At 32.9% G+C, this 14,987-nt stretch overlaps 1 protein-coding gene across 6 annotated transcripts in view; it reads left to right on the forward strand.

Annotated features, from left to right (window-relative positions):
* ZCCHC7 (zinc finger CCHC-type containing 7) overlaps window positions 1–14,987 on the forward strand; it is a 232,341-nt gene that overhangs the window by 200,818 nt on the left and 16,536 nt on the right. For all 6 annotated transcript variants that reach the window (XM_037743699.1, XM_037743698.1, XM_017543194.2 and 3 more), the window contains one exon: window positions 1,766–1,801. In XM_037743699.1, the coding sequence (XP_037599627.1) occupies window positions 1,766–1,801 (36 nt within the window). The remainder of the gene's footprint in view (window positions 1–1,765; window positions 1,802–14,987) is intronic.

Consider the following 14,987-nt stretch of genomic DNA (forward strand, 5'->3'; position numbering starts at 1 on the left):
TGATTTTTCAACCGTATTATTCTGAGGACACTGTGGTAATCAAGAACTATCCATAACTAATGTATAAATAACTGCTTATTTCTATAATAATCCAACTCAAATTATATATATACAGCAAAAAGCTTATGATAGAAGGTAGGAACTGAATATTTAAGGATATATTGTACATTAGGTCTTTGTGTGTATATATGTTTATAAAAACAGATAATTTTTGTATATATTCTTAAGAACTTTTGCGACCTACGAGTTTGTGGCTACATTTGGCACTAACATGATCTTTGCCTTGTGAATCAACCTTTTACTTTTAATAGTTGTCTTTTCATCACTGTTGTTCATCCAGAGAACACTGGGTATCATAAGTGGGGGTTTTTTTTAGTAAGACACTTTAGTTTCCAGGAATTCAACATTAAAACTGGAAAGCTGACCACTAAACAGACTTTCCTATGGAAAGCAGTCTACACAGCTTTCTATAGAAAATTACACAGGAAAGTTAATCTTAAAATGCATAAAGGATAAAATTTTTCAGCATAGTTGAAACATATACATTTTTGTCTCAGCAGTTATGGTGGTATAATCAGTAGAGTATAATCAGCACTTATGGTGGTATAATATATAAATGGCATTTAAATATTGTTTCTTAGTTATACCTGTGATATTTTCAGATTGTATTAATTATCTTTGTTAGTCTTATCAGTAGTTTGAAAAATAAATGAAAGAGGAAGGACAAATCGGTAAGGATTGGAATCAGTATATGTCAAAAATTACAAAGATTTCAAAAAGTCTAAATCTAGTTTTAGGCATGCATCTATAAACAAAAGCTATAAATTCCTATTCACTTTAAGAATTACCATTTCCTTTGCTTAGTGTTTTAATTTATTTAGGTCATGTATATAGTTACAAACAACATACTTTTTTTTTGCTCCTGAGAAGGCGGTAAACCGATCAACTATACATAAGCAGCTTGATTAGAAAAAGTATCCTTAACAAGGTCATAATTTAGGCATATGTAGATTTATATATGTATTAGTAAGAAAATATGTCCTAATCACTGGTTTTCGTTGTTGCTGCTATTGTGTATATTTGCTTCTTTGGTTGGTTCTTTTGTTGTCACCTATTCTGGTTTCAGTAAGTATATCTTTTACAAGATTATCGAGGTTTTGGAGTTTTTTAAGGTTATTTTGCTACAGATCAGGATATGGAAAGATTTGACATTTAAGGGAAGAAGCATGGACTTGCAGACATTTTTGTTCTTGTTTTTAATTCTCTTTCTTATAGAGTATTGAAAGTTAGCACCAAGTGATTCGGTAAAAGATGCCAACAGATATCACAAATATAACAACAGTGAGATCTTCTTAAAGCAGTTACTATTAAATTGTATTCCATCTTACTACCAAAGTTCAAAATGTTGTTTTAAAAGGTCTACTTGTTGAGTTTATTGATTTTGACCACTGCAGTTCATTTATCAGTTTAACTGAATTATGGCTCTTTATCACATCTTAGTGCCCAAAACTTCTAACCTGAAAAGAAAAAAGGAGAGAGAAAACTTTGTTACTGGCTTTCTGACAATAGCAGGGAGTGTGTTAAACCAGTGTAAAATTCAATTAAACTGTCTAGCCAGGTTTTTGAAGCTGAAATGCAGACCCTTTCTGTTAAGCTTCTTATTTTCCTGTGACCGACACCAGTGGATGCTGGGTTATGCCAAAACCAACAGGCTGTAAAGTACCTTGTTTCATGCTCCCAGCTGATCAATATTTTTATTTTCCAGGCTTGCACAGAAATCTGGAGGCAGTATCACCTAACAGTGAGTAGAAACACCTTTTTTATTTTCCCCAAGACCTAGCCTATTTACCCTTCTCTGAACTGCTGACCATAAAATATAGACAAGCATCTTCTGCTGGAAGATAATAAACATCTGAAGAGTTTTTGTACTGAGAAACCAATAATACACTTTTTCTCTTTTCCACTGCCCCCTACCCTATCTTCCTGTTCTTAAAGGAATTTGATTTTTTTATTACTCACAACATTTAATGATTACATCATGGTATCTCTTAGTCTTTCAGACTATATATTCATTAAACTAAAGGGAAAAAGTATACTGGGAGCCATAAAAAAGAGTAATAATCCAGTGTCTTTAAAGTGTTGTATTATCCACAGTCCACAAGCATTCAGTCCACAGTATCTTCAGTTGCCTTTACTGAAACAGTTACTCATATTTTTCAATGAACCTAGAAAAAGCTTAGTGTATATTTCATAGAGAATAATTCAGCTGTCATATCCTTAAGCCCTTCTTGACTTATTCAGAATATATAAATATCTGCTTAATACCATTCAAGTTATTCAATTCTTAGTTTCCTTTTACTGTAATTTTAGGCTAAGTAGAAGTAGAAAACAGTTTGCTAGAGAAGCTAATTGGTGCTCAATATTATGAAGTTACTTTACTTTTAATATTAAGCTTAAATCATTTCAATAATTCACCATAGCCCTACTACTCACTTCTTTTACTGTATTAAATATGTTATGCTGAGCAAGAGACCATTATTATTTTAATTATTACAGTTATATAACATATATTAATTAAAAGTTGTTAAACATGTTCCTTAAGGTTTAGCATGTTTAAAAGTTTTGTTTACACAAAGACAGATTGTAAAAATACAAAGCTAAATTCTTTCAAAATATGACTTTCTTCTTATTCTCCTTAGAGGAAAAAAAAAAAGTAAACCAGCAAGTAGACTCAAAATACCTATCTATCTGTCTGTCACAGGCCCAAGAAGCCATAAGGTGGTTTGTTTTCATATTTTGTGATTACCATTTAATTTATTTAAAGATTTTCAGTAGAAAGCTGTAACTCCTCAGCTGTTCCTCAAATCCCAAATTAAGGTTTGTTTAAAACTTAAGTGTTATACCCAAAAATATATACATACCCATGTATGTAACACATGTATATTACAGATATAATTCATCTAAATACATTGTTTGTGCTTATGCAGCAGATTTTTTAATCCTAACATAATATGCTGAAATTCTTGTAGCCTAAACTTAATTATAATCTAATTATATGTGTTATACTTTTCAAGATCACAGAGCCACTCTTTGTAACTGTATAAGTAATATCCTTATAGTTTTGACATTGCATTTATTTTAGCTTTTCTCCTCATTTAAACCGTTCCAATCTTGAAGTATAGGAAGCATTGTTTTTGATTATTTACACCTGTGTTCTTTTATATAACTATAAAAGGTAAAAATTAGTTTCAGTTTAACAGAAATATTTGAAGGTTTGCTTAATATTTTGGCTGTTCAGAAACAAATTTTTAAAATAATCGTTAGGAAAAAATTAATTTACTTTTTAATGAATTACAATATATTCTATTTATAGGTATAACAAATTCAATTTGAAAATGTTGTTTGCTCCAATCTGTAATCGTGGTTAATTTTTTAAAATAATATTGAAGTAGCCATCACAGTTTATAAATTATCAAGTTGAAATTAATAATGAGTTTATGCAAGTATAAATGTAAAACTAGCATGTTTATGAACATGTGTACATGAATCAGTGTCTCTAAAATAGTCAAGTAATTATTTAAATTAACAGTTATGGACAATATCCAAATGTATGCAATGAAGCAATATTCAATCTTGAATAAAAACAAGATGCATGGTGATTTTAGTCAGCTTCAGCTCTTTTACTAGGCTATGGACTGCCATCTATTGACTCCTAGTAGCCCTCACACATGAATATTGAGTCAGTCAGCCCAATGACCAAGTAATAAAGCCTCAGTTAAAATTGTTACTGCTTATTCATTTAAATCAGTCTTCTTAAAACTGGAGCTTTCTACACTTAGGTGTTGATTAATTACTTTTTCTAACCAAAATTGTCATATTTCTTATTACAAATGATGGGAAAGGTGATTAGTATCCGGTTTGGAAATGTTTGTATTTGGGAGCTTTTCAGTTGGTTTTATCTGCCTCCCAACTAGAAGGTCATTTACAGAGCAACTTAAATTTTAACAACAGTAAATTAATGTTTATCCAGGAATCATTTTATTTAAAAACCAAAAAATGCTATAGGTTAAGCAGAATATTATTTCTCAAACACATAAGAAAGGTGGTGTACTTGATTGTTATGAGTGGACTTTTGAAATATTCCAAATAAAAAATTCCTTAAGATACTTTCAGAACTAAGAAAAAAGTTGTAGAAGTGCTACTGTTTTCAACAATTTCATGAAAAATAAAATGAAATATCTTCAACAACTTGTATCTGAATAGCTAGCTTTTAATCAACTAGACTTGACTACATTAATAAAAGCCAAAGACCATCATTCTAAAGAGTGCATGCTAATAAAACTAAAAAGACTACATATATACAAACAACAACAACCATCTGGTGACATCATCTTTCTCTGTTTTAGTGATCATAAAATTATGTCATATAATTTAATGTCTCTATCAATTTGGAGACCATGAGAAAAATTTTTATTTAACAATTACATAATTTCCTCAATAGCTAATATTTTTACCTCTTTCAAAAATGTTTAGAATGTTTTTAAATGTTTGATAATGAAGCTAAAATATAACCTCTTGTCTTTTCATTTCTGCTACATTTTCAAATTTTTGTAGAGCCTGACTTTTAATGTTCTTTTTCATCTTTAAAATAACATTCTAGATAAAATTTTCCCTCTTTCACTATTCAAGAAGGAATGTCCCTTCCCCCACCCCCCTGTCATTTCTAGTCTCATTTATATTAAAAATCCGAGGCCAATATGGCCACCAACAGAGTTTTACAGCCAACAGAATTTTTAACTAGTAGAGGCTATAATTTGACATGAGTTGGACATTTGGTTAATCTTGTTTTTAATCTACTTACTTTAAAAAGTAACCAGGACTTTGCTATTTGAGGGCTGTATGTGTTAAGAACCTAAAAGGACAATGCATCTTTTATGTTTAATTTTGCACTTGATTTCTTTGTGTACATTGTTAAAATGTATTTCAACCCTGCTACCTTTTTTTTTTAACTGAAGTTTTAAGCAGGAAGCAAATATAACTGTTTTAGAAGAATTAAACCTTAAGTGTTTATTTATATATAATGTTTTGAATGCCTAGAATTCACACTTCAAAAAATTGAATATTTGTTGTCCAGGAAATGGAGAAGAGTAGAGAAATAAGTTTTCTTGCCTTCCTTTCTGGCCTAGGAAAGGCTTATGGCCAGAGTTTGTCAGAGTATAGTTTATAGACCATAAGTAACAATATTACATTTCATTTTGCCACTTAGTTTTCTGTCCTTACCTAGAAATACCCATTTAGAAATATATTTTGTTGTGTTTTCACTCTTTGGAGTTTTATACTGAGTGAGAATGTTATTCTCTAAAGCATTCTATGCCATACCGCAGAGTGTGTACCCCTGAATGTCAACTGATTGGGATTTAACTCTAGAACTATGTTTTACAGTCCAGTGGAAGGAATATGAAGGTGATTTTGGTTCTGAGACTGTAGCTATACAAACGCCTTTATCCTGAGATGGCGATGTAAGATAGGATAATTTTCTAATTGCCTAATGCTAATACGGAATGTTTTTCTTTTAAAATAACTTAAAATGTGAAATAAAGAGATTTAAAAAGTCAGCCAGAATATTTTCTTTTTCTGGTTAATTGAATATATATTGGGATTCCTAAATACCTTTCTGAGAGGTTCTTGGCTGCATAAGCAGACCTGTAAAACCCACAATAACCCCATCCACACAGTAGATACCAAGTGATAGGCCTTTCTCTTTTCCTGGTTGTATGCTTTGGTGTCTTTAAGAAAATAGAACTGGTTACATATTGTCTTATAAAATGCTAAATAACTCCCAAAATCTCATATGAGATTTTGGAGTTATCTAAGCACCATTTTTATTGATACCATTTTTGAGGCCTAGCACATAAGTTTTCATAAACTAACACATTATACGTTCATTTTGGAAGTTTTTGTTTTGGTAGTTCAACTCACTCTGCCCACTTCCTCAAGAAACAGAAATAATATTGTATAAATTATAGGTTTTTCCCTCTGTATCTGATATTGCTGTTTTAAAAGGTTTTTATTGACCAGTTGTTGCTATTGAGACATTACATCTCTGTCAAATTGTCAGAGGTTTAGTTTTCATTTAAAATGTCCTTAATGCTAAAATACTTCTGAGGTGAACGTGATTGTGCTGTGATCATTCAGAAAGCACAGGACTCTTTCGTAGTGCTTCAGGGCCATCTTTACATTGTAGTACTACAAAATCAGACTGCTTTATCTTTTCAGTTACTTGGTGTCTGAATAACAAGATTTATTTTTGAAGAAGCATTGATAACTTGTAATAGTCCATCTCTGATAACAGAGATAGAAAATGCATTTGGAGAATGACCAAAATTTTTAAAGATTTTTCAAATGCAAAATTTAATGCATTGTTTTATATTAAATATTTGTCTTGTTCTTAAATAATTTGCTGCTAAAATTATTCTAATAATTTTTACTTCAATCTTTCCATATTTTGAGTTTGGTAGGAAAGATAATTACTACATTTACAGAGTAGGTCAACTGATTTTTTTTTTTTAATCTTTATTTCACTGGCATATTGAACCACATTTTGCCAGAACTTATCATTGAAAAATGCAATTTTAAAGCAAATGAAACCTGGAATTATCAATCTCAATAAATGAGATTCTTTTAAAAATAAATACAATTTGCCAAATCATCAAAAAGCAATTTTCTAAAGCTACTGTAAAGGAAAGGAAGAAAAATGAATGTTGTGAATTATAAATGTATATGTTATTTTTGCTCCCATTGCATTTCCTCAGATATTTGGAAATTGTATGTATACATATTTATTTTTTATTTATTTTTGAATGGAGATAGAATAAGATTATTTAGATTTGGATGTAATTTATATTTATTGGAGCACTTGTGAGAACCTTAGTATTTTCTTCTTTACAAAGAAATATTGAAGTGTTCACTCATTGAATTCTCAAGTTACTTGGTTTTCAGTATTTTAATGCAAATACTAATTTGGTTTAAATGGGAAATCAATATGGCATATTTTGCGTAGTTTTTTTCTTGCATTAATATATTTAGGTAATATCAAGTACTTTATGATAGTAATCCTAATGTAGATTTAAATGTTTCAGATAATGAAGCAATTAAAAGTATGCCGCCTTCACACAATTTAGGAAAGATTTATTATAAATGTTTTGGCATAGAAGCAGCTGTGCTTTTGCCATCTTTTAAATATCTTTAATGACCTAATCACTAGTCATCATGAATTTGGCACATTTTTTTTCGATATTAGATGTTATTCAATAATAAAATAATTGAATCAGAAGTTCTGTGAATAGTGACTTCCTTTTTTTATTTGACAGAAAAAGTCCCTGTGCTTTTTTTTTCCTGCCCCTAGTGGCTGGGGGCAAAGACCATTCTATTTAGAACTTAAAGATTTCTCATATGGAGTTTAAGTTTTATTTGTTTTAAAAAGTGAAGAAGTACTTGTTGTGGTCATCTGTTTTCTTATCTGTTAACAAATGTTTATCCTGAGGCTGACAAATGGAACATCACATTTGGACTCTTTTTTTTATTACCCTTTCCTCTCTTCCCCATGTGTGTTCAGCATTACTTAGAAAGGAATTATAGGCATTGTAGGGGCAATTTATTCTTGGTGATTAAACACTGTGGTAATTAATTTTCATTTCTAAGTGTTCTTATTTTAACTTATAAGCACACTTTAAAAATCTTTTAAAAAACCCACAGTATTCATATAATCTCAAAGAAAACTACAATTCTTTTTTTAAAAAAATTAAAATATGGAACACTTGATAAATTTACATGTCATCCTTGCTCAGAGGCAAAACTACATTTCTTTTTACTTGCAACTCTGCACTTTGCAAGAGTGACTCTATTATAACAAAAATGAATATAAATATAAACAAATACTCTTAGATTTTTCAAAATTCATGCAGTTTACCATTGTGCAGTATCTGACTATATAACAAATTAGTTTTAAAATTTTAAGTGTTGAGTGATTGTCAATTCTTTGTCATGTTACATACACGTAAAGAGTGTAGAAGTATTATTTAGATAACTTTAGCATATTCAAGTGATTATTTCTCATGTGCTTTGAACAGATGTTTCATGCCATTTCTTTTCTTTTTTTTATTTTTTATTTTTTTTAATTGCATTTTAGGTTTTGGGGTACATGTAAAGAACATGCAAGATTGTTGCATCGGTACATACATGGCAGTGTGATGTGCTGCCTTCCTCCCCATCACCTATATCTGGCATTTCTCCCCATGCTATCTCTCCCCAACTCCCCACTCCCTGCTGTCCCTCCCCTATTTTCCCTTTACAGACCCCAGTATGTGATGCTCCCCTCCCTGTGTCCGTGTGTTCTCATTGTTCAACACCCACCTATGAGTGAGAACATGCGGTGTTTGATTTTCTGTTCTTGTGTCAGTTTGCTGAGAATGATGGTTTCCTGGTTCATCCATGTCCCTACAAAGGACACAAACTCATTGTTTTTGATGGCTGCATAGTATTCCATGGTGTGTATGTGCCATATTTTCCCTGTCCAGTCTATCATTGATGGGCATTTGGGTTGGTTACAAGTCTTTGCTATTGTAAACAGTGCTGCAGTGAACATTCGTGTGCATGTGTCCTTATAGTAGAGCAATTTATTAATCCTTTGGATATATACCCAGTCATTTCATTTTTTAATTATATTACAAGTGATGAAACTTGCCATAGTCTTTTCTGAACATTTCAGTGCAACAATAAATGTAGATAAAATATACTAGAACAATGATATTTGTATTAGACATTCATTTTGGTAACCATGCATGTGAATGACATGGTAGATTACAGTAATTCCTAAAGGTCTTAAGTATTTAGGAATCAATTAGTTACTCACAATCATGATCAACCATAACCTTTAAGGGTTTGGATCGATTATTTGAATAATCTGCAGGGAAAGACTCCTAAAAAGACTCCTTGATTTTTTGACATGAACAGTCTCTCTGAACTAGTGTTATATTTTCTGTTATGATATAAGCTGCGGTAATAAACTTAAGTTTTCAAAAGCACAGTCTTTTCAATGACTAAAAGTTAATGAATTATTGTTAAAAATCAGTTAGATTTTAGACTTAAAATATATTAGTCGTTTGATCCCTCTATATCTGTAATTCAAGGGAGTCTTGTGTGGGTTTTTTTGGTACATATATAAGTATTTTCTTCCAGCTATTTTGAGGTTGATGCAATGGTCCTCCAAAACCAGCAACACTGGTGTTTAAGAAATACTAAAAACAAATGAAGAAATACGCTACCTCTTTAGAAAGCATTTAACAAAAAAAATATGTTTAAAATCTTTAGGATTAAATTAGAACTTCACCTTAATTGGTACACCGGTACATAAATAGATCACATTTTAAAACAAGAATTATTTAAAGTGAGCATTTAGGAATTTTTATTAGCTTTGTGAAAAGAATGCACATGTGCATATCAACTGGTAATAAAGTTACTAAATTATTTTTATTCCATTTTTCATATAAAACTGAATCATTGGATATAAGATCATTTTTATAATTTTGTAATGTGTCCATTTTACATAAATGTGTTCTTTTACGTTGATTTGTGGGTTACCCCACATTTTTATTCAGTTAGGAGAACTAAAGTTTGGGTTCTTAGCTTTGTTTATATAATATCAATTTTGTCTTCTTGGATCTCTCACATTTCGTTTGTTTATAGTTGTACATTTCCTCCTTGTTTTTACCAAGTCCTTAGAAAACTGTGCTATAAAATTAGACCAGATGAGCAAGCAAATTTCTGAGGAAATTACTAGGTAGTGTTTTGTTTTTGTTTTTATCATAACAGGGAAAAGAATACCAGCTTTGGAATTGGACTGTGATTCAGAGTCTGGCTCTTTTCTGTATACTAAATGTGCAAACATAGTTGAAATATTTAACTTCTGAAGTCCTCAGTTTCTTCATGTGAAAAATGGGGATAATGCCTGGTAGGATTTTTGTAAGTATGTGATGAGATGATAAAGGTAAAGCACAATACCTGACAAATAGAGCATGTTAAACACTGTGCAAGCCGTACTGTGGCAAATCCAAAGGCATCTCTCACCTGTAGAGACTAACATCTCAAACTCAGATAATTATCATGTCTTCTGCCTAAGATTAGGAGATTAATAAGGACCTCTTTACTCTGTCTCCTAACAGTGTTTCCTGCTTACATTTATTGAAGTGAATCTTTTGTTGACAGAATTATTTACCTCAGTTTTCATTTTTGAATTATTTATACTTGTCTTATTCTTTTCCACTTAGGCTACTTTCTTTTCTAATGAAAGTGACCATATAAAATATATATCATAAAAATGCAATTTTACTTTGAAAATGTATGTTAATAAATGTGTGATTCTTAAGTGATAACTTTAGTAGTCTGAATATAGTTCTCTATCATAAGCAAATAAATTATATAAATATTTGCTCCCTGCCCGGCACAGTGGCTCAAGCCTGTAATCCCAGCACTTTGGGAGGCCGAGGCGGGTGTTTCACAAGGTCAAGAGATCAACACCATCCTAGCCAATATGGTGAAACCCTGTCTCTACTAAGAATACAAAAATTAGCCAGACATGGTGGCGCATGCCTGTAATATCTACTTGGGAGGCTGAGGCAGGAGAATCGCTTGAACCCGGGAGGCAGAGGTTGCAGTGACCTGAGATTGTGCCACTGCCTACCAGCCTGGGTGACAGAGCAAGACTCTGTCTCAGGAAATTATATATATTGCTCCCTGTACAAATAATAAGAATAATACAAAATTGAAAAATTGACCCCCACAGAAACACATCCCAATTAGAATACTTTCTGCTAGGGGTAGAGGGCTTATGTTAATCAGATAAGAAAGACATTACATAGTTTTACCTGAAGTGCAAAATAGCATACCAGTTTTTGCACTTCAAGTAAAACTACTTTATGCCTTCGCATGACTAATGCCAGAAACCAGCCTGATTTCATAGCAAATTTAATGCTGCAGACTTCCAACTGTATTCTCAGATAGGTCCAGCAAAAAAGGCAACTCTAACTTAAGTGCATTAACAGTACATGCGATTTGTATTCTTTCAAAGAGCATTCCTATTTCATGTTTGTTCCTTGTTTTGAGCAGAGGCTAAAATGGAACATACTGTAAAAGCAGAAGAACATTACTTCCCCCTTCTAACAGGTTCTTGCAGCTGTGGAACTCCCTGCCTTTGTGACGGATGGTTAAGAGTATTAGAATAGGATAAGCAGAGTTAGGATGGCAGGTGGTGGGAGGGCCGTGTGTTGTAAGTCATGTAGAGTTACAGTAAAAATGAAAATCTTGGGGTTTATTTTGATCCCCGTGTATTAGCTAATAAACATAATAGAGCTATGCTTCTATTCTTCTATAATTTTTTATTGAGGTTCATGTACAATCATATGCAAAATATAGAAGCAGATTTGAGTATGTTAAGCATTTCATATGGTTGGAAGATGTATCTTAGTGTGATTTCTGTGTTTTATAGTTTCGCCCAATAAATATTCAGATAAAATGTCCCTGGATTCACACATTTATGTGTTATTTTCTGTCCCTTCCCCCTACACCCTGTCTCCATGACTTCATCCCTCCATCCTGCATCTAAGCTTGTGGTCCTTCTCCATCTGTGTACTAAATGGTTTCTTTGTAAACCAAGCCATTTGTCCATCATTGTTTGGGTTCCAAACAGTGGTAAGATACCCTGTCACCGATCCCGCATGCTATGAATGGCAGCTCCTCTCCGGACAATTGGCGGAGGGGCTGAGAAATATTCCTGAGAGGATTATTTAACCTTTCAATTTAGAGGGCACAAAGCCTGGCTGATTAATGAACTTTCTGATGGGTGCCGATAAGCGGATCTATTTCTTTATTTCCCCTAAAAGTGATTCCTTCTCCTGTCCATATTACTAAACATAAAACGTGGCAAAAAGATTAAAAAACAGCACTAAAGAGTTTATCTGGCTGGCAAACTGAAGGGGCTAAATTAAAATTGGTAATGACAGCAGTGGCTCAGCCTCATATATGGTTTTTAAATGCACTGTGTATTTTGAAGAGACTTATTCTCCAGCTTGCCTGGTAATGACTGCTTTTGGTGCACAGTCTGGGGCTGGCTTCTGTTATCCCCACCCCACCCCACCCACCGAACCCCCCCCCCCAAAAAAAATGAGTTGTGTTATCTGGATGGCTGCAGACACATACGCATCCCCCTTTCTCACTGCATGGGCAGACAAGGTCGATAGCATTACAAGGTATTTGTGGCAGTGCTTGTTTCAGTTTTCAGAGCTGCCAGTTTCCAGGCAGATTTGAATTACAAAAGAAGAAGCTGGCATGAAAATTGAAAGGTTTTATCGGCTGGTCTGAAGCCTCATAGCACATTGCTTATTTATGCAGTCCATTTGCACCAGGAAATATAAAAAGGAAATACATTTTTAAAATAAGGCCATAAAGACTCAGATATGTTTAAGATGGCAAATAAAATATAGATACCTATAATATCTTTCCAGGAAACGATTTTCACTTAATGTTGCACATTACTTCAGAAGAGCATTTATGTTGCTGTCATAAATTTGTGCGTTTGTGTCACTATGTAGGTAGTCTCTGGGGATTAAGAAGGAAGCCTCTGCTAACTTACTTTAAAATTAAAATAGACAGAGGGATAGCTCTGCAGTTTGAGAGCTACATTGGAAATATTTAAATAGGGTGGTAAATTAAACTTAAACTAACATTTTTGCATTCCATGTAAAATTAGCTATGGCCCAGTGAATAAATGCTACTACCTTTAGAGAAAATTGGGATGCTTTTTAAGCCACGAAGATTTGGAGCATTCAGGAAGTGAATTACTCTGATCCTTACTGTGTTGCATATGTTCATTGTTCTCTGCTTATTGAGGTTTTCTTTTTGTTGCTGGGGTTTTGGCAGGGGGAGTGTCCCACTTAAAAAAAGAAAGGTTATAAATTAATAAGCTATTATAGCTAATTTTTATAAAACTCGTGCTTCTTTTTAGTCTTCAAATGTATTATATTTTAGATTTTGCCTTGTGGTTAATGTTTTGAATATATAACCCTTTCACTATTGGACGTTATACCAACAATTAATACCTATTTATGTTGCTTTAATGTAGTTTTGATTTACTGAAAAAGAATTATGAAATCACTTACACTCTTGACTACATAAAATGAAGACATAAGTATATAAACATAAAGTAATACAAGGCCTTGAATGATTGGTCATTTGCAACCTTTCAACCCATTGGTATATAAAATTTCAGTGTATCCAAAAGAGAAGTAGGGAGGAAGTTACAGAGAGATACAGGAAATATCAAATAACTAAACAACACACGTTATTCTGCAGTTCAAATGAACACTCTTTAAGAATCTATTTTCCAGTAAGGCAAATTACCTTCAGATAAGCCATGAGAGATGCATTTTTTTACTATTTTTATTTTCACCAGTGTCTGGTACCTTTCTCATGTTTTCATGGCCTGGACTAATTACTTCATGGTTTGTTTGTTTTTTTTTAAACAGAGAAAATATCAAAAGCATACACGTCTGCTGCATGCTAATGATGTCCTGTACATTTTTTCATGAATTTTCATAAGGATTTTTTTCTACGTAGCATGTGTGGCTTAATGATGTAATCACCCGATAGACTAGAAAATGCTCCAAAGGAGACGTTCCGGTCTGTTGTGTACATAATACATGTTTCAAAAATCTGCCTAATTAAGGAATTACCCAATGGATTGGTAGTCTATTGGGTACATGACATAGTTTTTTTAACACATAAAAATATTATCTATATAGGTATTATCATATATGGTACTTTTAATGCCATTTTTAATGTGAGGAAAATTAGTAGCAATGTCCACTAGAATACAGGGGAATTCTGTTTTTTCACTAAGAAAAAATAAAAGCTTTAAAAACTTCATAGAGGAAGCACTATTTAAAAATAATTCTAAAGCCATTAGCTTGGAGAAAATTCTTCCTAGTATTCCTGAAAGGGAAGTAATACTATGAATATTTGCCAGAACAGTGTACAAATGGAAAGTTTTGTCCAAAACCATAGTTGAAGTAGGCCTAGAGTTCAGGTCCCAGGTGTAAGGATCTACCTCAGGAAAACACCTTAAAGGGAGGAAAGGGAATCCGTTTTTGCTTTTTTGTAATACAGCTTCATCATCTTTGTTGTCTCACAGCCTCCGCTTTGGTTCCATTCACTGTAAAACAGTTTGCTTAACTTTTAGCTTTCCTTTTTGCCCCAGATATTCCAGACTCACTCCTACCCCTTGAATATATACTAATTACAATTCTGTTGGTGTTCATATTTTAAACAATGCCAACGGAAAGGGAAAGTATCCATTCTTCTTTCCCTGACTACTCTATATAAAACTGAATAAAATATTTAGAAAACTCTATCTGATCTCTAGAATAACCACAGGAAAGCAATATCTTGACCGGGCATGGTGGCTCATGCCTGTAATCCCAACACTTTGGGAGGCCGAGAGGGGTATATCACTTGAGGTCAGGAGTTCAAGACCAGCCTGGCCAACATGGTGAAACCCCATCTCTATTAAAAATACAAAAATTAGCCTGGCGTGGTGGTGGGCACCTGTAGTCCCAGCTACTCAGAAGGCTGAGGCAGGAGAATTGCTTGAACCCAGGAGATGGAGGTTGCAGTGAGCCAAGATTGCACCACTAGTCTCCAGCCTAGACGACAGAGCAAGACTTTATCTCAAAAAAAAAAAAAAAAAAGGAAGAAGAAAGAAAGAAATCGATATCTTGAAATAGAAAGGTGTACTTTAAATTTAACCTTTTATTCTGCTGAAATTCCAAAATGATGCTATTAGATCACCTCAACTAATAGACTTTGAATATGGTGACAAGCTTTTGGTTTGGGGTAACATTTTCTTGAGAAGTCCTATTTGATTACTTGGGTTAGTT

The sequence above is a fragment of the Cebus imitator genome, unplaced genomic scaffold, assembly GCF_001604975.1.
Source record: "Cebus imitator isolate Cc_AM_T3 unplaced genomic scaffold, Cebus_imitator-1.0 Scaffold149, whole genome shotgun sequence".
Taxonomy (NCBI): Eukaryota; Metazoa; Chordata; class Mammalia; order Primates; family Cebidae; genus Cebus; species Cebus imitator.